Source organism: Macrotis lagotis, chromosome 1, assembly GCF_037893015.1.
Source record: "Macrotis lagotis isolate mMagLag1 chromosome 1, bilby.v1.9.chrom.fasta, whole genome shotgun sequence".
NCBI lineage: Eukaryota > Metazoa > Chordata > Mammalia > Peramelemorphia > Peramelidae > Macrotis > Macrotis lagotis.
This window is the reverse complement of record NC_133658.1, coordinates 60,541,706-60,566,984: the sequence shown is the minus strand read 5'-3', so window position 1 is coordinate 60,566,984 and position 25,279 is coordinate 60,541,706. Positions and strand designations below refer to the sequence as shown.

The 25,279-nt window shown below is 38.5% G+C and overlaps 1 protein-coding gene across 6 annotated transcripts in view; it reads right to left on the bottom strand.

Annotated features, from left to right (window-relative positions):
* MBTPS1 (membrane bound transcription factor peptidase, site 1) overlaps positions 1-25,279 on the bottom strand; it is a 66,346-nt gene that overhangs the window by 10,403 nt on the left and 30,664 nt on the right. For all 6 annotated transcript variants that reach the window (XM_074201996.1, XM_074201992.1, XM_074202003.1 and 3 more), the window contains exons 9-19: positions 23,629-23,731; positions 21,092-21,243; positions 20,097-20,258; positions 18,912-19,056; positions 15,765-15,953; positions 15,116-15,288; positions 11,893-12,008; positions 10,748-10,904; positions 9,898-10,022; positions 5,297-5,374; positions 1,225-1,365 (exon numbers count right to left, since the gene is read on the bottom strand). In XM_074201996.1, the coding sequence (XP_074058097.1) occupies positions 1,225-1,365; positions 5,297-5,374; positions 9,898-10,022; positions 10,748-10,904; positions 11,893-12,008; positions 15,116-15,288; positions 15,765-15,953; positions 18,912-19,056; positions 20,097-20,258; positions 21,092-21,243; positions 23,629-23,731 (1,541 nt within the window). The remainder of the gene's footprint in view (positions 1-1,224; positions 1,366-5,296; positions 5,375-9,897; positions 10,023-10,747; positions 10,905-11,892; positions 12,009-15,115; positions 15,289-15,764; positions 15,954-18,911; positions 19,057-20,096; positions 20,259-21,091; positions 21,244-23,628; positions 23,732-25,279) is intronic.

Sequence of the window (25,279 nt, the reverse complement as noted above, 5' to 3'; positions counted from 1 at the left end):
ACAACGATTATTTCCACCCATTCTCCTCTGTGTCCAGGCTGACTAGATCTCAAATGTCACAAAGACATAACCCACCAAGTCTTGTCTTTTCTTCATAAGTCCTTGTGACATTGTGCCTGCAAGGTTCAAGAGGGCCCAAAAGGAGCCTGTCAAAGTCAATACTGGAAATTTCAGACAAGTACAATCTTCTCAGGCATATGACAATTTTTAAAAAGACTTTCAGGGAATCTCAACTTTTGGAAAAAAAAACTGAAGAAAAATGAAATTATGCTTTTTTCCTTTTTTCCCCTTTTTTTGGGGGGGGTTTCAAGGCAATGGGGTTAAGTGACTTGCCCAAGGTCATACAGCTAGGTAATTATTAAGTGCCTGAGGCTGAATCTGAACTTAGGGCCTCCTGACTGCTCTATCCACTGCACCACCTAGCTGTCCCTGAAATTACTCTTTTAATCCAAATATCACTTTAACCTCCACTTCTGATTTTTAAAAAGAGTCCAGTATCTTTTGAGGGTTTCCTATTCAAGTTGGAAATTCAACTTTGTGAGGATTGCTGGTATACCAGGAATAAGACAGAACTTTAATTTATGCTTCATAATACAAAGCAAAAAATGAAGATTTTTTTTTCCTTTGGATGCTTTCTAGTTAACATTCAGAATTTATAACTTGAAACATGGCTTCTGCACTTGTAAAATTACTTTTGGACAAAGGCGAAAATGAGCACACTCTAAATTTCTCTTCCCAGTGACCAAGAGTGTGAGTCAAAAGACCTAGATTTTAATCTGATAAGAGGAGAACAGAGAGCAATTTTCTCACAGTCTCCCAGTGCAGTAGTCAGTGGGGCAAACATGACCTTCCTTTTTTCCAGAGGAGGACACTGACACTGAGAGAAGTTAAGTTACTAAGTGTGCCAGTTGCTACTTGACACCACATTTCCTGGCACCTGTCCAGCACAGATGCCAAGGATGCAAAGCACAAGGAACACAGAGAGGACAAAGAACAGATCTCCAAAGCACCAGAGAAGACAAGCTGGCTCCCAGTGACAATGGGCATCTAGCTGCAGACGGAGCATCTGAGGAGGCCTATGAGGAGCCAGGGGAAGATACCCGGGGCTCTCTCTGGGGATGGAGGTCCTATGTCTGCTCTCTGGACACTAGGACTTCAGATCTGATCATCCAAGTTCATGACTAAAACCCATTGTCTTCTCAGGGACCATACAATGGCTCTCACCCTTTTGCCGATGACTATCATCCAAGCAGTTCGAGTCTCCGTATAGAACTATGCGGCCTCCACCCTCTGAAGGGTGCTGATAAAGTCCCAAAATAGGGACATTTTCAACAACTGCTGTCTCCTGCTTTAAAACCTCCAAACCTGAGACAATAAGGAAAAAAACCAGTAATTTAGCAGAATTTAAAAACCAAGTGAAAATGTTATATACTCAAGTATTTTAGTAAAGAAATGAACTGTCACTTGAGAGCTCATTCATATTGTGAATGTCACAGATAAATCTGATCCCCTAGTAAAAGTGAACTGAATTTAAGCAAGAGAGTTAATGCCTTCAACAGTAAATGACTTTATGCACATACTAGCTTTTATTTTCCCTTAAACTGATGGTGTAGATTTGATTCCTAATTCCAGGACTCACTTTCCTCTGATGGTTAAAAAGACTCAAATCACCCCATTCTCTGGGCACAACGAAAGCCTGGCATGCCTTACAGAATCATTGTGTGTGTGTGTGTGTGTGTGTGTGTGTGTGGCCGATGAGTTCATATACTGATGACAGTTTAGATGATTTAAAATTATAAACTGATCTCAAAAAATACCACCACCAGGTGTGAACTGATCCAACCATTCTGGAGAGCAATATGGAACTATGGCCCCAAAGAGCAGTGAAACTGAATATGCCCTCTGACTAGCAATACCAATTCTGGGCCTATATCCAGAAAAAATCATAAAACAATAGGAAAATTCCCACATGTTCCAAAATATTCATAGTAGCACTTTCTGTAATGGCAAAGAATCGGAAATTGAGGGGATGACCATCAAATTGGGGAATGGCTGAACAAATTATGGTATGTGTATGGGATGGAATACTATTGTTCTATAAAAAACCATAAATGGTCAGACTCTAGAGAATGAATTACAGGACCTGATGCTGAGCAAAGGGGGTAGAACCAAGAGAACATTGTACACATTAACTACAACATTGTGAGATGATCAACCTTAATGAAAGTATCTCCTCTCAGAAGTTCAGAGAGCTAGGACAACCCTAGGAGACTGCCTATGGGCAATGATATCCCCATCCAGAGGAAGAAAAACAAAACAAAATAAATCCTACAGAAAGTGAATGAACAATACATTATTTTTTTTTAATTTCTCTTATGTTTATCTTTCCTATCTCATGGTTTCCTTTCTTTTCCCTTAATCCCAATTCCTCATACCAAAAATAATTTAACTGTAAACAAGTTCAACACAAATGTGTATGTACAATATTCACTGGACTGTCACCAAGGGGAGTGGGGTGGGAAGGGAGGGTGGAAGGAAATTATATAACTTAAAAATATACATATGCATGTGGATGGATGTTGAAAAACATTTATAACATGTAATTGGAAAAATAAAATATCATTTAAAAATATATGCATATCTATCTATCTATCTATATATATATATATATATATATATAAAAATAAATGACTAATAATAGACAATGGAGTTATAGTCAAAGATCTGAATAGACAATTAAAAAAAAAATACCACCACCCACCATAAATCTGCACAGCCCCTTGCAGGGTACCAGAGGCACTCATTCAATTCCCTTCCTGACTCCTGGCTGTGCCTGGAGTTGGGGGGGGGGGGCAGCAAACCTCAGATGGACACAGCCCTGCCAGCCTAGAGCCACTGACCTCGAGGAGCAAGGGAAGGAAGAGCAGGTGCTCAGGGAAATCAGTGCTCAGAACTGAAGGGACTTCTCCCCCAAATCATGTGGCTAATAAAGGGCAGTCCATGGCCACAACCTCTGGGATGGCTGCACTGCACATCCACTGTTCTCTATATTTTAAAAAACCTAGATTAGGGGCAGCTAGGTGGCACAGTGGATAAAGCACTGGCCCTGGAGTCAGGAGTACCTGGGTTCAAATCCAGTCTCAGACACTTAATAATGACCTAGCTGTGAGGCCTTGGGCAAGCCACTTAACCCCATTTGCCTTGCAAAAACCTAAAAAAAAAACAAAACCCTAGACTAGTGGTCATTCAGCTCAATTAGGGATCGAGCTAGTGAAGATGCCCTCAAGGACCATGCCAGCCTCAGGACAGAACGGCCCAAGCATGTTTCCATGCTACCACATCTCTCACACATGCTCCCATCTTTCCCTTCATGAGCCTGACCCTCATTCAGGCCACAGAAAGAGCCTTTTACATGGTCTTCTGTCAATGCTATTCTCCTAAAGCCTAGGTCTGACCACCTCACTTTAGTTAGCACCTTACTACCTAGAGGACCAAATCTAGACTCCTTTAGCATCCAAAGGTCTTCATAATCACTAGTCCTTCTTTTCCTATCTTTCCATTCTTCCTTCACATCCATCCACTCACTGAATGAGTCCACCATGCTGGATCATATTTGCTATTCCTCATGGAGATCAACCATCTCCCACTTCTATACCTTTGAACAGGCTGTTCCTCACACTAGAATGTAGTCTCCCCTTCATCTTACCTTCTTAGAATTCCTTCTTTCCTTCAAAACTCTATTCAAACAATACTTTTTTCTACCTAAAATTCTACTTTGTAAATAAGTTTGTTTGCAGATGTTGTCTCCTCCTGTAGAATGTAAACTATTTGAGCACAAGATTATTTCATTTCTATCTCTGCAGCCTCAATTGTGCTTACTGATTGGTTTCTGAAGAAGGCAAAAGGTGACTCTCATTGACAGCAGTGTGTAGGGCTTTCCGTCCAAAGTGGTTCCATCAATGCTAGCGATTTAAGGAAACACCTGGGTGTGAAAATGCATCATTTTGGTCCCCTCCATAGATGAACTCAAAAAGACCCCAAAATGCTACCAGTTTGTTGCACAAAATCAGGAAGGATGCAATTGGCCCCTGTGCTGCTGTCTGTCCTGGTCTCTGACTCAGCTCAGACCTGTCACCCAATGCTACTGGTCAGCCAGTCAACAAACATTCATCAAAGGCCAGACACTGTGCTAATCATGGGGATAAAAGGCAACAGAATCAAAGATTTCACAGTCTAAAAGGAAAGACGATCTGCAAACATCTATGAACAAAGAATCAATACATGGAATAAACCAGAAAGAATGCAGAGGGCAGGCACCAGGATGAAGAGAGGTTGGGGAAGGCTTCCTGGAGAAGGTGGGAATTTAGCTGGGAATTAAAGGAAGCCAGGCAAGTCAGAATCAGGGTGATGAGGGAGAACATTTCAAGCATGAGGGATGACAAAAGAAAATGCCTGGAACCAAGAGACTTTAGAAGGTCTTATCAATAGCCAGGAGACCAAGATCACTGGACTGAAGATATGAGCTAGGGAATAAGGGATAAGAAGACTGGAAAGGTAGGAGGGGGATTCTGAATGCCAAACAGCATTTGTATTTGTTCCTGGAGGCAGCAGGGAAGCAAATTTCCATTGACATTGAGTAGAAGAGTGACGTGATCATTGAGCTGTGATTTAGGAAAACTATTTTGGTGGTCAACTGAGCGAGGAGAGACTCTATGGTGCTTAACTTTTTCTTCCACTCTGCCCTCCCAAGAGTGTTGTCTCCATTAGACGATGAGCCCCTGGAGGAACAGAGGTGATCCTGCTTTTATCAGCATCCCTACTATTGGAGTGAGGCTAAACAATTTTCTATTCTATCATAGTCTGTCTGATCCTTGCCATCCCAAGATCATACATGGATTTGGAACATGAAAAGACCCCATCAGAGGTTGTCTAGTCATGACCTACAGTAATATAGTTCCTGGCAACAGAAGCAGGATTCACACACAGTTCTAAATTACAATCCCAAACCTCTTTCTAATGAAACGTGCTTTCTCCCCTAGACCCTCAAATTTCCTAAATGATTCTCCAACCTGGGAATAATTTCACACCTAAGGCAATCAGTACTTTGGAGTTTTTGGCTTATTCTTCACATATATTCTTGACTGAGCTTGAGGAAGAGAAGGACCATGTGATCCTTGTAGCCCTTAGCCCAGGACACTGTACCTCACTCACTCACTGTAGGAGCCTAAAAAGACATTTATATATATATATATATATATATACATATATAAGAAAACCAATGAACAGTGTTCTCTACCTTGGTCCTTGAAGGTCTGCGTGATCACAATGCCATCTTCTGGGAATTTAGCAATACTGCACCCTGATGCATAATACACTGAAAAACAAGTGTTTAGATTTTTGAAAGATAACACCATAATTGATGATTTTTTAAGCCAGTAATTAATCCAATTAGAAGGAACAAAAAGGACAATAAACCAAAATCAACATAATACCATTTCTATAATCAATATAAAAAATGTAAAAAAATTTTTGAACCTTTGCATATTTCAAAGTGTATCTTATTCTGCTGTATTTTTTCCACTTTTGAGGAAATCTTATCTTTTTAAATTCTTAAAAGAAAGCATATAAAAGTTACAAAATCTCACTTAATTCTCAGAATGTACATACAATTCCAAATTATCTATGAATATATTTTGGGTTAGAAATGTGAATTACTTTATCAAGTCACAAAAATCTAACAATTAGAAGGATGTCTTCTCAATCTCCTTTGCTGTGTCTTCATCCAGGTCCTCTCTTGTAACCACGGATCAGTGTCTAGTTTTTTTTCCTCTCCTGACTTCTAGTCTCACATCTCTAATTGCCTCCTAGACATCTCCAGTTGGATATCTCATAGACATCTGAAAATCCACATGGCCAAAACTGAATTTATCATCCTTTCCTCCAAGCCCTTTCCTCTTCCTACTGTCCCTATTCTTATAGACATCATCTTCTAGTCCTCCCTCCCTCTCTCTTATCACTCCATATCAAGCCAATTCTACCTAAAAAATGCTTCTCATTTATAGCCCCTTCTCTCTTCTGATACTTCTACACATCCTGGTACAAGTCCTCATTGCCTCATTTCTGGAATCCTTCTAAAGCTTTCCCTTTTCCTGTCCACACTCCACTCACAAGTTAGAAGATCACTATGTCACTCTTTCCTGTTCATCCTCTCCTAATATTACTTTCAATAAACTCCTGTTACCTCCAGTTAACAATATAAAATTCCATTTGGCTTATAAAGCCCTTAATAATTGTCTCCTTCCTACCTTTCCAGTATTCTTCTACCTTATTTCTCTACAGTGACTCTGACCTCTGTGCTGTTCCTTGGATAAGATACTCTCAACTCCCAACTTTCCTCTGGCTTCTTCCTTCCTATCTCCAGGGCTTCTTTCAAATTAGTCACAGTCAATTAACAAAATGCTGGGGGATACAAAAAGAGGCAAAAGACAGTCCCTGACTACAAGGAGCTCACAATCTAAAGGAAGAAATAATAAACAAATAAGTAAATAGGCCTTAAGAGTAAGAACTGAGTTCAAATCTAGCCTTAAGATACTTATGACCCTGGATAAGTCAGGGCAGCCAGATGGTACAGTGGGTAGCATGCCAGTTCCTCAGTAAAGAGAACCTGAGTTCAAATCCTACCTTAGACACTTACTAGCTATATGACCTTGTACAAGTCATTTAACCCTGATTACCACTTTGCATCCAGGGCCATCTCCAGCTGCCTTAGTCATATTTTAGAATGGACCCATATAGCTCCACAAGAGTTTGGTGCCTTAGCCTTAGCACAACAGCCCCTCACTCAAATCTAATTTATGGCATATCATGGCATTGCCTCCCTGATGTCAAGGTATTCTTTTTTTTTGCAAAGCTTGAGGCCAGATTTGAACTCAGATACTTAAAAGGCTGGTGCTCTATCCACTGTGCCATGTAGCTGTCCCTGTCAAGGTCTTCTTCAACAATGAAGGACACAATTATCTAGCTGTGTGACATTGGGCAAGTCACTTAACTTCACTGCCTTGAAAAAAAAGAACCAAACCCAACAATGAAGAACAAACATCATCATGTAGAAGACAGAATAAATAGAAATCATTGAAAGAAAGAAAGCACTAGAATTAAGAGGAATTGGGAAAGACTTTCTATAGAACAGGGGTGGTGAGGAAACTTTTCTTTCAAGGGGAATTTGGTTACTTACAATAACATTCTTGGGTCATACCAAATTATCTTAAAACTTAAAAAAAACTTTAAACTTAAAAATTAGCCTATGTTTGGTCAAACAATTAATTTAGTATTTTTTAAAAAAGCCCCTAGATTTATTGAATTTTGAGTCCCGCCTACGGTTGCTATGGCAGCATCAAACCAAATGATTTTGCAGACATTAATATAGCCTGCGGGTCAGATGCTCCCTGCCCCTGCTATAGAAGATGGCATTTTAGTTGGAACTCAAAGAAAGTCAGTGTAACAAGTAGGTAGAGATGAGGAGGGAGAGAGACATAAAATGACCAGAATCACCAAGACATGGAATATCTTGTTCATGGAATAAGTCAGGAGGCCAGTATCATTGGATCAGAGGGGACATGGCAGGATATAAGAAGACTACAAAGGTAGGAGGGGACTAGGTTATGAAGAGCTTTGAACAACAAACCGGGAATTTTGTATATAATCCTAGAAATCACAGGGAGACACTGGAGTTTACTTAGTAGGTAGGTGACATGATCAGCCTTGTGCTTTAGGAAAAGCACATGTTGGCTGAATGGAGGATGGACTGGAGTGGAGTGGAAAGAGATTCTGAGGCAAGCTGACCCACCAGCAGCTATTGCAATAATTCAGTTGTGAGGTGATAAGGGCCAGTGTCAGAGGAAAGAAGGTAGTTTGAGAAATAATGCAAAGATGAAATCACCAAACATCTTGGTAATATTTAGGAGGAAGCACAGGTGAGGAGTATCTGAAGGACCATAAAGACCTAAGTGTGACACCTAAGTTGCAAGCCTGGGGCCTTGGGAGGATAGTGGTGCTCTCACCAGTCATAGGGAAATTAGGATGGAGGGAAAGATGAGCTCCATTTTGAATATGCTCAGTTTAAGATGTCTTCTGGACACCCAGTTCAAAATGTCTGAAAGGCAGTTGGAGAATTGAGGTCAGCAGAGAAATGGAGAAAGGAAAGGCAGAGAAGCAACAGCATATAGTGGGTAGCATGCCAGCCCCAAAGTAAAGAGAACCTGAGTTCAAATCTGACCTTAGACACTTACTAGCTATATACCTTTGCACAAGTCATTTAACCATGATTATTATCACTTTTCATCCAGGGCCATCTTCAGGCCTCCACATTCAATAGCATACAGATGATAATTAAATCCATGGAGCCAATGAGATTACCAAGTGAATAAGTATACAGGGAGAAACTAATGCTTTCCTCTGGCTAACTCTGTTGACGCTGTTTGTGTGTAGTTTTTACATGGTGTCTCCTCAACTTGAAAGTAAGTTCCTAGAGGGTAGGGTCTGTTTTTGCCTTCCTTTGTTTCCCTAGCACTTAGCCTCCCTTAATAAATGCTTATATATAGACCAGATCTGATAACAAAAGCCTAATCATCTAATCCAAACCTCAAAAAGAAATCTTCCACTGTCTCCCCCATCTCACCCTATGCAGTCTCTTCTTAAGGGAGATAGATTCACACCTCAAGCAGTCCAACTGCCCCAGTTTGAGATGACTCTAATGATGATTACCAAGACTAAACCATCACCTCTTCAGGTTCTACTACTTATTGCTCCTATTTCTAATCTCTGAGGCCAAGAAAAAGAAAGCTAATTCCTCTTCTGGAAGAAGAGGCATCAACCACGTCCCATCTCCTCTTCTCCAGGTCTAACAAAGAAATCCCTCCAAGGTCCACTCTCTGGGTCTCTCTTTTAGCCACTCTTGTATAGATCTCTGCTTTGTTGAAGGTTGTTCCTCTAGGGTGGGATCTGTAACTAAACACGATCCAGCAGATGGAACCTGAGAGGGACAGAGTGTTATCTCCCTTGTTTGGGGTGCTCCATCTCCCTTAAAGAAACCCAGGATAGCATGAGTTTTTCTGGCTTTGATGCCTCCCTGTGGGTTCTTGAAGGTCATGCTAGAAAGTGGCATGCTCTGCTGGGGCCTACCAAGCTAGAAAGGCTTTAAGAATAGGCCTGGAAAGGATGTTGGTCACAAAGTAAAAAATATTTTTGGTTATAGAAACTTATGAAACTGTTTAGTTAGGGAAGAGTTATGATCTTTGAATATAAAGGATAAGCCCATATTGATGAAACCATGGAATTTATGATTCAGAGACAGAAGGAACTTTAGAGATCATCTAATTCAATCTAATTCAATTTGCAGATAAAGAAGCTGACACTCAAAGATGAAGTGGCCTAAGTAGAAGAGCCAGGTCCTCCGATTCCAAATTCAATACTTTTTCCACAACAGGCTAAGGGGAAATCAATATAAAAGATAAAGTAAAATATTCTAGAGATATTTTTTGAAGATTTGACTATTAAATTTTTTTATAAATATTAGAAACAAGATTTACAATTTTGAGAGCAAATAACATGTAAAGAATTTTGTGATTAGCATATTCCAAGTTAAAAAGTATTTCCAAGTATCATGGTATTTCATAGCAAAAAAGATCTTATTTGTTGATATAGACACACTCATTATCTACATATCCTACATACCATTTACTTCGAAATTTTTCAGAGATCCTCTCTATAGACTTTACCGTATTTAGGCATCATACTTTTATACCTGAAAATCAGATCACTGATATCAGATATATTTCTTCAATTCTTACTCCTTATGAAAAAACATGTCCTATTCTAAAAACAAAACAAAAGTCTTACTGTCATGGTTGGCCAAGGTAAAATCCCCTTCATAGAGGCCATCACTGAAACCCATGCCCCAGACAGAAAGAAGTTCATTTAAAGCTGGAATATTAGCTCCTCCTGTATCTGGCATCCACCACTGTCTGTAAAGGAGAAGGCAAACTTATTGTTACATATAAACTAAAAATATTACTGCCTGCATTTGATCATTTCATGATAGAAATAATTTTCTCCTGCCCCAAATTCAAAATATATAGAATCAACCATACCCAGTTACTATCACATGAACTTTAATGGAGATGTAAATGAATGTTGAGTATATAAAAGTTAATCTTTCATTGGACGTTTTAAATTTTTTATGTCTAGTGTAGAAAGGAAAATGGAAACTTACTAGAAAGGTAAAACAATCATGTGCTTGACCCATTAAAAAAAAGAATATAAAAATCCAGAATTAGAAAATGAGAAGGCAAATAAGGAGACAATTATTTATATTATATAAGGTAGAAAATTCCAAATGAATGTACTATAGCAGCTCCTTAAATGTACTTAAGGAATACATTTTTTAAAGTTTTACAGATTAACCGATGAGGAGAAAAACAGAAATAGACAAATCTAGAAGTGTTAGGAGCTCCCAAATAATTAATTAGAAATGATGATAAAGTATCTCTGAGTACTGTTTTTTAAAGACTTACTTCACAAAAATTGACTTGACATGTAACATTTAAGAGTATACTTTTGACTTCCCTATTTCCCTACCAGCTCAAAGAGGCCATAAACAGCATGAATAATAGCTTCTCTGTGTTTATTAATAAGCTGCTCCTCCAACAAGTTTCAAGTTTGCTTTTCAAGGGCTGCTTCCCAGCAATACCTTGTATTTTCATCATAAAACTTGACTTTTCTCATCACTGATGTATTGTACCAGTCACTGAACACTATTAGTGAAAGACCATTGTCAACATCCCTCCTCAGTTTGCTGATTTCCTCTGGGAAGTATTCTTCTTCACTGTCGACCATCAGCAGAGTTCCTGAATAAACAACATTTTCACATTCTCAAATGAGAATACAATTTTAATAACCTCTTTAGGGCAAGGATTATTTTCATTTTTATCTTTGAATATACAAAGTCCCTAACAAAACATCTTGCACACACTCTGCATTTAAGAAATGTCAGTAGAATGTTGAATTATCCCAATATCCAACAGTTTCAGAAACATGGTAAAAGAATGATTAGGCCCAAACTCCCAGTTGTATTTATAGTTCTCATTTTTTCAGTTCATCTTCTCTGCTTAATGCAACTTGTGAGATGAAATTAAAAGATCAAAAATTTTAAAACTGATTTTTTTTTTCTGAAGAATGGTACAATGAATGTTCTATTCTCCTTGGGGAGCCCCATGGCTAGTGGGCACAATGTGAATAAAGATCCACTACAGAACGAACAGGAAAATCAAGAGAAGACGTAGGAGGAGGCTAAGGATGGTGTCAAGAAGGAGGATGGAAGAAAGCCTGCTGAGTTTGGCAATTAAGAGATCATTGAAAATTCTGGTGAGCATCCTGGCCAGAGTCCACTGACTGCTACTGATTAGTCACACACTTTAGGGAAAGTCACCTTCTTTCTTTAACTTGCCATTTCTTCACTAATGATGATCTGAATAATAGGGATAATAATTCTGTACTACCTACTTCCTAGGCATGGAAGGCAAGCAAAATAATTTATATAAAGCAGGGCTGTCTGACCTTACTTTTAAAAGTTTTTGTTGAAACAACAGACAATATATTATGATTTGTCATTTTAGTGAGAGCCCTGTGGTGGTTTGACATCATTTACTAAAACAGTGGGCTGCATAAAACCACATTGTGGGCCACCTGTGGGTCACATTTTGGTCAGCCTAGATGTAAAGCATCATGTTTGAGTTACCATTTTTTGCTTTTAACTATGATCAATTTTTAATAATTTAACAAACTTTAAAATGAGGTAGAATAAAAATAAGGACAAAAACACTTGTTCATACTCACCATACTGACTGGCATCAAAACATGTGAAGGGTGAGCCGAGAACTTCAACAAAATAGCCCATACTTCTCAGATGTTGATACATGTCCCTGAAGTTGGTATGTATGTGGTCCCCATTCCTGCAGAAAGTAAATCAACAGCCTTTGATAAAACTGCATCCACGGAAAATCAAATAACTTCATGCTTTTTAAAATGATTAAAGTCACATGTTATTTTTTGAACAAAATGCTGACCAGATTAGGGGATCACAGGCATGTCCACAGGCATGCCAATGTCAAAGAACACCACAATTTCAGAACTGTGGAGGATCTCAGAGGATCCTCTATTTCAAGCCCTCTAAAATACCTTTAGTGATGGGGAACTTGCTACTTCTCACAGGGCAATCTATTCTACTTTGAGATAGCTTTGAGAGTTCAGAAGATCTTCATGAGAGAGCCAAAATGCACCTCCCTTTAAAATTCCCCAGTCTTAATTTTCCTCTGAGGAGATAATTCTTCAAATATATGAAGTCAGAGACTTTGTTGCCACTAAGTCACCTCTGAGCTAGACACAGAAGAATGTCACACAACCAGAAGTGATGGGGCTACAAGTCCCTCAGGCAGAAGGAACATTCTAGGGAGCCACCTGTGGCAGAAAGAGCCTGGCCATCTGGCAGGAAGTGAAAAGCAATGGAAAACACCCCACCCCACCCCTACAAATCTCTGTGTGCACATATAAACTGTAGGTAATATCCATTCCTATGCAGGCAGATAACCCTAACAGGACAGGGGGAAGTCACAGAGATATCTGGGAAGAGCTGCCAAGATGGAAGAAATAGGCTACAATCTGAACCTGTGAAGGGAGTACCCTTTGTCACAGATCAATAAAAGTAATGTCATATTAAAATATAGAATATCTATGTTATCTATGTAATATAGATCATGTATTATTTTGTTAAGATACTACAAAGTTTAACACCCAGAGAGATTCTAGTTTCTTTCCCTTTCCCTGGGAAACACTTGGGAGAGCTGGAGAAAGCAATAAAGATCAAATAGAGAACATATGAAAAAACTTAGAGAGCAAACTTCCAACTTTGAAGAACTATATTAAAGACTAGTTATAATTTTCAACAGTCAATCAATAAACATTTATCAACTGCCTGTGCTAATGTGAAGGGGGGGGTGGGGATAGGGGTGGGGAATGGAGAGAAGGAATACAAAGAAAAAAAAGAGAGCCAGTCCCTGCCCTCAAGGAGTTTACTATATTAAGGAAGCATAAAAGATAGGGAACACCAGGGTAAGATAGAAAACTAAAGGAGAGCAGCCAGTAAAATGAAGAGATGACTGGCCTGGGTGCTCTCCTTTAGGGGAGGTTCTGGAAGGGCTCAACCACAAGCACCCAGCCATTGCTGTTAAAGAGAGTCAGTTCTACATCCCAGCCTTCATGGACAGCTAAAAGGTCACTATTTGGACGTGTCATACAAAAGACTGATACTTTGGGGGGAGAGACAGATTACCGAAGACTACAAATCGAGAAAAGCCAAACACTCCATAGAATAGAATTATTGTTGCTGTTATCCTCAGTAATTGGAGAAGACCTCAAATGAATGATGGCTTGACATGTGTAGGTGTTTATCAGTGAGAATGTTGTGCACAGACATTCTTCTCACTGTCTTTTTTTCCAGAACCGTTTCACCCTATGGCCTGATTTGATAGGAAACAGCACTTCTGGTGAAGATCTGGATGCTGTGAGAGTCCTTGGCCTTATGGATATGGTTCCCTCCCCCATCAACGAGAAACTACAGTACTCCGACAAAGCACCAGTATGGGATTTTCTGGTGACAAATTGGTGACCACAGAATATAGCTAATCCGACAATGGTCTGTCAATAAAGTGATGAAATTTTTCTATAGGATAGTAGCAGCTGTGACAAAAATGCTCCAAATTCTGTAAACCCTACAGCATATGTGACTTAAATAAAGTCTTCCTTATATTAGGAATCTTTTTATTTGGATTTTTGATAGGTATGAGCATTGAAGAATTAAAAAAAAAACAGAGATACCATCAGAACTTCCTGAAAACAAGAGCTTTACTATTCAGCTCAAGGATAGTATAAACTTTTCATCAAAAATAGTTAGAATTATGTTTAGAATTAATTTGAAATCGCCATTAAAAATGACAATTCTATTTCTGAATTCCTACTTTGGAAGCGGAGAGTATCATTTATAATCTGTCACTAAGAGAGAAAAACAGAAATTAAAGAAGTTTCTTATTATATGAAAGTTTTAAGTTCTTCAGTCACATTTTGTGCTTACAATGAAAAACAAAATTGATTTTTGGACATTAAATTACAATTAAGAACAACCTAAGCAAAAACTGGCCATCCTGCTCTGATCACTCCATTAACTACATATATATATATATATTTTCTTTCTATGCTTCCTTCATCTTAGCTGGTGTCAAAGAGCAACAAAGTGATTAAATTGTGTATGATGAAATTTTCATCCCCCAATGAAGAGCATTATAGACTCCATTAACATCAAACCAAAGTCCTTTTTTTTTTGATAACTGGGTTTGTGTTTTCTCTTTTGTTTAAAGGACATTTTTGATCAGGTTCTTAGGAAGGACAAGCTAAAAACTATTAAGTTGATATCTGAATTATCAAAGAGGTATAATTTTATATTTGTTGATTTCTATGAACATTAATCTGAAATTCACTATACTCAAAGGTTCAGAACCTCCCATTTCAAATTGCAAAAAAAATTTTCTAATAAAATAAACATTCTTTCTCCCTTCTTTCTTTCTCAACCCCACCTCTCTCCCTCCTCCTCTTTCCCTCCCTTTCCCCTTTTTTCTTCCCTCCCTCCTTGTCTTTCTCCCTTCTTTTCTTTTTCTTCTGTCTGCCTGTCTCCCTCTTTTTGCTTTGAAAGAACAAAGAGCTGCCAGATGATGAAAGATATTCATATAAATTGCAAGGGCAGCATTTAAATGGCAGGAAGTTACAACAATTTCTCCTCTCCTACTGTCAGTTGAAGATTTTACTTAAAAACAGCCCATGTGCTAATAAAAGAAATCTTATCTGAGATCCTGTGCAATCCTCCCTACTCCCAACACATGTCAGTTCCAAACAGAGGTAGCCAGGAAATGTCACCTCCCCAAGTCAGAATAGTAACCACCAAAAATAAAGATTATTACAGCTTTGAGTCACCAAGACCCTCAATCTGTGTTTCTACTCAGCAGATGCCTACCAATCCAAGGGGTCATTTTTCATTCTCAAATTATCCCTGGGAAAGTATCCTGGTGGATAGCGAAGATTGTGATACTGATCCCAGAGGACTCTTTTGCTTCGAGGAGGAGTAGGAATGATCTTCACCTTAATTGGGAGCTTCACAGTTGAGGTTTGTTCTGCACCATTTTTAGACTGAAAAGAGAAAGAAGCCTAAGGTAACTATTTCCAAGAAGAGAGAATGAACTTTTATTGGTTAGATTTTCCAATTTAACCCCAAAATTGTGAAGACAGTTTCCAGTACATTCCTTGGATTATTACTCTAGTCAATCTCATGGAAAACACTTTTGAACTCAGAGCTTGGAATTTATGTTTAACTTCAAATATCTGCAGCCCTCATCATCATTAGGGTTAGGCAGAAAAAAACAGGCATTTAGGACAATTTACATAGGACCACTTGAAAATTTAACTTTTTAAAGCTGTAAAATTTTCTAAAGCTCTAGAAGACCCCAAGTCTCAAATTCCATTGTCTAGAAGCCTAGTAATGTCCATCACTTGGACATTAGATGGCCATGTCATTTTCAAATCGGAAAATATAAAAAAAAAGTTTATATGAGATATAAGAATCCTCACCTCTTTTGAAGCGAACTACTTAATCATCCAAAACTTACTTCAATATCTGCAGGAGAGGATACTGTGATCATAACATGACCCTGGGCAATGCCTTCCCAGGAGGCTGCTTTCTTTGTTACAGAAATGGAGATGGCAAGATACCCCGACCAAGGCCACAGCACTGAAGAGTAGGCAAAGGCAACTTCAATATTATCTCCATTCTGGGGCAAATAGGGCTGCCAGTCAGGCTGGAGATGGAAGAGAAAGAATACAGTTAAGGTGAAGTTCTTAAGAGGGAACACTGATATGTAGATAGGTGAAATGAACTCAGATTCCTAATTTAACTAAAAACCCCATTCTGCTTTTCCTTCTTTTTTCAGGGAGGAGTGAAGGATGAAGTTGGGAAATGTTACCATTTGAAAATTAAGACTGGGGGGGTGGCTAGGTGGCGCAGTGGATAGAGCATCGGCCTTGGAGTCAGGAGTACCTGGGCTCAAATCCAACCTCAGACACTTAGTAATTACTTAGCCGTGTGGCCTTGGGCAAGCCACTTAACCCCATTGCCTTGAAAAAAATCTAAAAAAAAAAAAAATTAAGACTTAGGGGCAGCTAATTGGCACAGTGGATAGAGCATTGGCCCTGGAATCAGGAGGACCTGAATTCAAATCCAGCCTTAGACACTTAATTGCCTAGCTGTGTGACCTTAGAGCAAGTCACTTAAATAAAAATTGAAAAAAAATAAAATTAAGACCTACTCCTGCATTGGTGTGGAATCTCACCCCAAAACAGCTCATTGTGGTAAGTGCCATGTGAGGCATCACCTTAGGAAGAGTGTCTGGGATATAACCAAGTATTCTCATTTTTTCTGGAGAGGAATGAAAGTTCTATTTGTATAAGAAGGAAACAAACATTTATTAACTAACACCCACTATGTGTCAGAAACTCTGCTAAAAACTTTATGAATGTTCTTTCATCTGGTCCTCACAACCACCCTGGGAGGTCAGAAAATGAGATAGTATTTAAGTCACTTGTCCAACACAACTTCTAAGAGTCTGGGGCCTTACTTAAATTCCAAAGTTAATGCTTATCCATTGTGCCACATAGCTATATAGAGCTTTTTTGGAAATAATAGAGATATCTATGTTTAACATACTGCTCTTTGATTCCCATAAAAGTCTAAGGGGAAACAGCAAAGATAGCACATGAGGGAAATAATTTGGGGAAAGAGGAATTAACTTTAATTTGACCAAATTTTTTCCCTTCTTAAAAAAGAGTTAATTTTTTTTTTCAATTAACACATATTTGTTTTCTTTCCCTCTCACCTTCCCAGTCCATCCCCACATTAGGAAGAAAAAAGGAAAAAAAAATCTTTCAAAGTTGTTTGTTTTTACAAACAATATAGCTTCTTACTTAAAATATACTTTGGGTTCTTCTGCTCATTTCACCCTGAGTCAATTCATAGAAATCTTCCCAGTTTTCTCTGAAATTGTTCCTTCATCCTTTCTTACAGCACAGTAATAGTATATATCATATGCTCATACACCATAATATGTGCAGCCTTTCTCAAGCACTGTTTTTCACTACAAAAATTTTTGTGCACATAAGTCCTCCTTCCTCTGTCTGATCTCTTTGGGTTAACAGTCCCAGAAGAAATACTGCCAGGTCAAAGGATATGCAGTTTTTGAGTTGGGGGCACAGTTGCAAACTGCTTCCCAGAATGGGTGAACCAATCTACAGTTCCATCTACAGTGGAATTACTGGGGTCCTTTACCCATGGTCCTTCCAACATGTTATTTTACATTTTTGTCATCTTTGAAAATTTGAGGTTGAATCTCATTGTTCCTTTAATTTTCATTTCTCTAATTAGTGGTGATTTGGAGCATATTTTCAATGCCTACTAATAGCTTGAATATCTTCTTTAGAAAATTGTCAGTCCAAATCTTTTGATCATTTATCAATTGGCAAATGACTTATTCTTATAATGATTTTATTTATATCTTGGAAATGAATGGGACCTTTATCAGAAAAACTTATTGCAAAGACTCTGTCAGTAAATTAATCTTCTAATTTTAGCTACATTGATTTTGTTGTGGGAAGGTTTTTTTAAATTTTATGTTACCAAAATTGCATGCAATAGTGAAAGGTGAAGGGTTAAGTTGAGATATTCCCTATCAGCCATCCTGGTCCAAAGAGAAGGAATTTTCTGAGCACACTGAACTGAAGCATGATCTATCAAGGCATGTTCTAGGGCAAGGAATGCTGGGGAACATTCCTAGTAAACATGTTTTGGGGTCCATAGCTGGGGACTTGGCCCTTCAACACAAGACACCTGGAGAAAGTGATTGCACACTGAAGGTGTTTTGGCCAAAACTCATGGATCATCGAGTTCAGTAGAGAGAGCCCACTGATCACTGGGTTCAGTCTTGAAACCCTTGGACCTGTGCCACTTTTGTGTGAGCACTACAAAGGTCCTACTTGGGAAAGTGGACTTTGGAAGTCACGCCCTTGGAGAGGATGCTCTGCTGAAGGAATTTTTCCAATCGAGACTCTAGCGGCTGTTTTGTGACTCAACTTCTCCAGCCAGCCAGATTTCCAGGTGTTGGAGTCATCTCAGTTGTGTAATTCTTTCTGTCTCTTATCTTTCCTTTTCTTTATCCTAGATATTTTTCCTTCATATATACATATATATATAATTGCATATCTTTTGGGTTATAAATATATTAATCATTCAATTCTCATTTAAAGCGGGGGGACAGATTGTGGGACAGATTCAGGCTGAGCAAATTAAAAGTCTGTACAGCATGTAACCCTTTCTGTTACAAATGGCTAAGACATGGAACATTCAATTCAATAAATGCTTATAAAGGTATACCATGTTCATGCACCTGAATTGAGCCCATGAGAGATAAAGTGTCTGTCCCTGCCCACAAGTATGGAGAGGAGTGGCACATATGAATGTTTGGAAACAGTTGGACAGCAATGAAAAGCATCACATGCTCCTGCTAGTGGATGGTAAAGATGGAGAAGTAAATGAATCAAGCATAAAATCCACAATTATCAGGAAAGAGAACCAACAATTTGTATGCTCACCAAGATCCCTGAATAGCAGCTAATAAAGTGATGAGACCCCACCTGCAGAGCCTAACTCACACAGCTCCTTGGCAGATCAAGTCATGGAAAATTCTGGCAGACAAAAAGGAGCTTACCTTGTCTACAATCCTCCCAGTGACTCCCATGCCATTAAGGATGGTGACATTGACTATGGTTGGCATTCCTCCATAGTAGATGGGTTGGGAGCAGTAAGGCCACATGTAGGGACACTCAGTCAGGTCTATGTAGCTGGGACTCAGACTGAAAAACAATATACTACTAAGATTTGAGGCAAATTAGAAGTCCAAAAGACATAATTTCTGAGTAATTAATAATCAACTTATTAATTATGGTAGCAAATAATCAATAAATTGAAGTTAGCAGTTTTCTCAAAAACCAAAGACAAATCTCAGATACCATTAAATCGTTAAAAGTCTTTGGAAAAGGGGTTGTCCCTGATGGGTGAAAACCAACTCTGATTGATTAACAATTAATGATGAGCAATTACTATAACAAATATTATAACAGATGTAGACTTATTCTAATCACTGGATGATATGAATCTGTTTATGTCATTACTCTTAGATCATTCTGCCTCTAGCAATCTGCCTCTACCAAAAAAAAAATCAATTTTCCACCCAGTCAATGAAAATGAACAATGATGGGTAAGAATGACCATCAGATAAGACAGTCCCAGTGGGGTAAATTCCTATCTACCACCATTTCTAAACAGCAGCAGTAAAAGTTAACCTATGGTCTCACCCTTCACTAAAGATAGAACCAAAATATCACCTCACAAATTCTTGGAAATAACTAAAGCTTTTAAAATGTTATACTTACTCTACCAAATTTGACTAGAAATATTCTTACATTTCATCCAGTGCACTTTTATCAAGAATCTGATGAGGCTGAAGGTAGGGGCAGCAACCACATGTAGGGCAGGGTGCTAAGCACTAGGGGAAATAGAGAAATGAGCCGAATTCTCTTTCCTGGAGTTTATAGTTGAGAACAGGTGATAGAAATGTAATAGAGCTATATTTAGAGTCAGAGGTTGGCTCCTGTCTCACTTTGTCATCACTTCATCTCTCATTGCCTCCAAGCAAACTCTTTAAGTTACATGTGAGTTGCCATTGTACATCAGTACAACAATACTTGAGGAGTAGGGGGAGAAATAAGACAGATGTGTGTGTGTGTGTGTGTGTGTGTGTGTGTGTGTGTGAGAGAGAGAGAGAAAGCGAGAGAGAAAGACACAAGCCTTCCATCATAAACATATGCTAAGTTTCAGAAGAGGAGAAACCAACCTTGCCTGTGGCTTGTAGCTATTGAGGATCTGATAGGCTCTCAATAGGTCCAGTTTGCCATGTCCCTGCTCAAACATATTGACCCCGGGAAGTCTTCGTGCTGATGCAATCAAGGCCTGCTTCATGCTTGCTGGATTCACCATTTCACGCTTCTGGACAGTACTGGAAAACCACACATTTACTTACTGTTTTCTCTCAATGGAAAAACTACAATAAGGACATGCCCTACTCAGCCCAATGATGCAAATCTGTGATCCACAACTGAGCTTCTTAAGAGCCTAACAACTTGGGCAGAGTGTAGCTCTGAGCTAAATTTAAGAGAACTGTGCCTGGAAACTTGGAACAGTCGACAATTATCTGTCCATTGTGGAAATAATTTATATGTATTACGTACAACCAATAAGACGACGAATTTCCAAGAAATCCAAATATCTGAACAGCTAAATGTTCCAACTTGATAATGATCAACAACTCAGCTTGTTGGGGGGGTGGGGGTGGGGGTTCAAAATCGGGAAACTGTCTTTTCTCCTTCCACAGCAGTAAATATTATCTAAAAAGTTCCTCTATGGAGAGCAAAAATTTGGAGATCTACGGTTTAAAAGCTTATGATTTTGCAAGCCTATGAAAGCCTCTCAAAAAAAAAAAAGAAAACCCTATAAATACATACATATATAACAATCACTCCTGAGCTATTCCTACAACTTAGAAATGAGTATGAAACACAAATTTACGACGAATCAAATTGTCCCCAATTTGGTAAATGTCTTTATACTGATTGACCTAACCATTCTTGAGAGATTACTTGAAACTCCAAGAAGAGGAAGGAAGTAGAAAGGGGAATGTCTTCATTTAACTTTTTGCCTAATGTATAACTTTTGGGACACAATCACCTCAGTCTGTGGGAACCTAATTTTTTTTTTTTTTTTTTGGTTAATGTTGAATTATTCATGGAACATTACCAATTCAGAAATTCAATTCTACTAATGGATACTCACCTCACTAGCAAAGTGACAGCACCTGCTACCACTGGGGAAGCAACACTTGTTCCTGAGAGAGATCGACACCCACCCTTTACACCAGAGCCTCTCACTCCAGAACCATAAGTAACAATATCTGGTTTTACACGACCATAACCTCCTGGGAGTTCCTGTGAATTAAAAAAAGAAAAAACAGAATTTCTCATCCACCTATCACAACCATACACTGGCACAATGGATAATTTCCCCATTGTGTATACTGCAAAACTATGTTCATGACCATATATATATATATATATGAAAATAAAATTATTTCCCTGAATATTATAATGTCAATTCACAACAGGTGTGTCTAACCTGTTGTTGTTGTGCTTGTTAGTGATGAGGGTTGCATCATTTTCATGAATGGTTAGGCAGTCCGGAAGAGTTAAAAAGTTAGACACCCCTGCTTTATAATGTTATTGGTACAATTACTTTAAAGTCAGGATCAGAAAAGATTTTTAAAAATCAAAAATTCCATTATTATAGTCAATTACTCTATCAAAAACAGTCATCCACAAAAAACACAAAGACCCCAAAATATACATATTTTTCACAAATATAGATTTGTCTCCTTCACAGAAAGACAAAATAAAGACTAAGTTATAAAAAACTGTATGATATATCCCTGATCATACAAACTGAGACTGGAAAGAAACACTGATTATATTTTGAGTATATATAGTAGGATGACTGTCCTTTTTATATATTAGATAAATTTATACTTCCAATGGCTATTTACATTAATGTGACTAGGTCACGAATTTTGGTTTTATTTAGGGAAGAAGACCTGTATAATCCAAATAACTATCTAACAATGATATCAAGGAAACCTAACAGCATCAACAAAATGTTCAGCAGCTAAATAACTTCCTCAAAAAAGTCTTAAATATTCTATTTTTGTTAAAAGTTGAACTAAATTATCTGGGTTTTTTTTTTTTTTTTAGTATTTTGAAGCTGTTTTTCATTACACTATTGTAGTCCTTAAAAATATTGTTCTCCTGAAGATCTTTTCAATTTAAATTCTAGGATTCTGTCTACTTCTTAAGCAGGTTATTTTAACTCTACAAAGGCCTATCATATAAAACTTCTGAATCACTGACATTCACTTCTGCTAATATTCTGGTCTCCTTCAAGTCAAAAGAAGGGCATTGTATTAAGTGACACTATTTTGAGAACTCCCATCAACTTCCCTCTACAAAACCCTTCAAATGTTTCCCCTGGTCATTCTTTAAGGCACTGAAACTCAATAATTTAACTTCAACCTACCTTACAAATTTCATTTCAAGGTATTGTTTCTCACATGTGGGCACCCCAGCCCAGGCAAACCCTATCATCCCATACAGACCCGGGCACCTTTCAGATACCCTTTCAAGGCTAGTACTTCTCTAAATTCCCTCCTCCTGCTACATCTCTGCCTACTGACAAGTCAATCACCTTTCAAGGCCCAGGTCAAAAGCCACTTCCAACAAGCCTTCCTCAGTTGGAAACAATGATTGATCTCTAATTGGATACCAACGGAAAACAGATTGAGACCTGGAAAAGGAGATTCAAAGTCCCTTATTCCAGCTCCTTAATTTGACACGTAAGGAAAATAAAGCCCAGAGCAGTTCTAGACCAAATCTGAGGTGATAGGGTATATGGAGCAGTATGTCCAAGACTCACTGCTCACAATACTCCAAGTTTGTTCTGTGGATTGCACCCTACTTGGCATTCTTCTTTTGGGTGTATGAGAGTGCAGGGGAGTAATCTGATCCTGTGGTGTGGGTCCCAGTGTGGAAATTCCTACTGATGTACAATGGCAATTCAGACATAACTTAAAGAGTTCTTAAAGAGTTTGCTTGGAGGCAATGAGTTGAAGTGAACACAAAGTGAGACAGGGGGCAAACTTCTGACTACAAATTTAGCTCTCTCACATTTCCACCATCTGTGCTGAACAATAAACTTGAAGAAAGAGAACCTGGATCATTTCTCTATTTCCCCTAGTGCTTAGCACCATGTCCTGTATGTGGTTGCCCCTACCTTCAGCCCCATGGGATTCTTGATAAAAGTGCACTGAATGAAGTATGGCCCAACTGAGCTTCTCTAGAAATGGTAAAAATCAAACTATTCTAGAAAATGACAAATATTTGTTGTTTAATATTTGTTCTGTGTCACTGAGTTCTGTGACATAGCCCAAGGTTCAGCTTGTATTTAACCATTTTACAAACTTCATTTATCCTTGAACCAGCATGCCCTTCTGTTTACATTTGCAGAGCAATGTTAGACCATTCCATCCAATCCTAAGAGACTACTTCACTTTCAGGACAAGGGTTCATCAACGAGTCAAGCCAACAAGCTTGCTGGTCTTCTCTCCGGCAGACACCAATAGCCTTTGTCTTCCAATCTGGGGAAAAAATGGTCCACCTGTAGTCCCGGCTCTGGAATGTGGGACTTGTCTCCTACTTGTCTATCAATAAGCTCTCGAGCAAAATGAACAGTTTTTCAAACGAGACTCAAAATAAAGAAAGGCTTACCCAGGTAGTCATCCCCCTAGAAGAAAAGCGAGCTATATTATCTTCAAAGTCAATTCCGCCTACTCCTATCACATCCATCTGATCAGCGGGGTTATTGAGAGTGCTAAATTGAGGCACAAAAACAAGTAAGGAGGAGAGACAAAGAGGGAAGTGAATAATCTCAGTAACAGCAAATTCCCATCCAAAATGTCTAAGGTTTCACCGCATGCTTTCATTCTTTGACAACCCTCTCAATTCTGATGGCTTGGTCTCCCAAGCAGACCTTGTCATGCCCCTTCTGGGCATTGCTCCCCTTCACTCTCTCGGGCCCCTTTAGGGAAGCTGTGCCCCATCCACTCCTACTCTCTGAATTTCTGCAGGACACATCTGAATCACATAATTCACCCTCTAACACTGCAAACTGTATCACCTGCCCAGTTACTTCAAGGTCATTCTTCTTCACTTTTCAACTAACTTTTACTCTTTCTGTTTCCCTCATGGCGAGAACTGAGAAGGAAGCTCAAGAACTCTCAGGATTTTTATCAGGGGATTCACTCCATCCAGCAGGGGCGTCAAACTCAAACAGAAATGTGACTACAATTCTGTATATAATGATCCCTGCAGGCTGCACATTGACTTAAGTTTTAAAATGTCATGTACTCTATGTTCGATTGCATTTTATTTTATTAAATATTTCCTAATTATGTTTTAATATGATTCAAACCACCTTTGAGAATGCAACACCATGTTTGACACCTCTGTTCCCCAGCAAACTGTGATATTGAAGATCAATTATCCATTTTTAAGATGTCCTGAGCTAAGATTCTTTAAGTCAGTCATGTAATCCCCTTCATATTCAATTTGTGTTATGTACTGGCACCAAAATATGCTAAAATAAGGCAACGAAACCTCAGACTATGGAACTGAATGTACAAGAAAGAAACAAAAATATCCTGTGCTGGCTCTAACAATCTGACAAGAGTCAAAGAGGGAGAAAAAGTTGTGAATTGGACAGTAAACTTGCCTTTCTATGCTTTGCTATGAAAAAAGTAGCCTTATAACAATGACAAAACCCATAACTGAATCTAGCATTTCTGGCAAAAAGTATTTCAAATCATTGCTGAGCATTTACCAAAATTAAATCCTACCAATAATCTTCATTAACTACTTATAAATTGTTAAGCACAAAGTTATCTATCCTTAGAGGTAATCATTATAATCAAGATAATTAATAATAATAATAATAATTTCCTCTACACATAAAATAGATTTATAAAAAAGCACTTTGGTGTTTTCAGTGCCCTTTATAAATGTTAGCTAATTTGATCCTCATGCCTGGGAGGCAGGTGCCAATATTCTCTCCATTCAACATATGGGGAAACTGAGGTAGAGAGAGGTTAAGTAACTCACCCACAGCTACTGTCAGAGGATGGATATGAACTCAGGGTATCAGAAGCTCTCCCCACTGCAACACCTCCCTACTGGTATGACACTAACCAAAAGACTTAGTGACTACTTGCTGAATACTCAAAAGATAGATGACCTTTGCCTTCCAAGAGTTTCCCCCACCCCACTCTTAACTAAACAGTAAGACACATGAAGTAAAAATGAACTTAATGAAGGAGTAAAGGGTATGGTTGTGCATTAAAGTTCATCATGGATCGTGGGACGA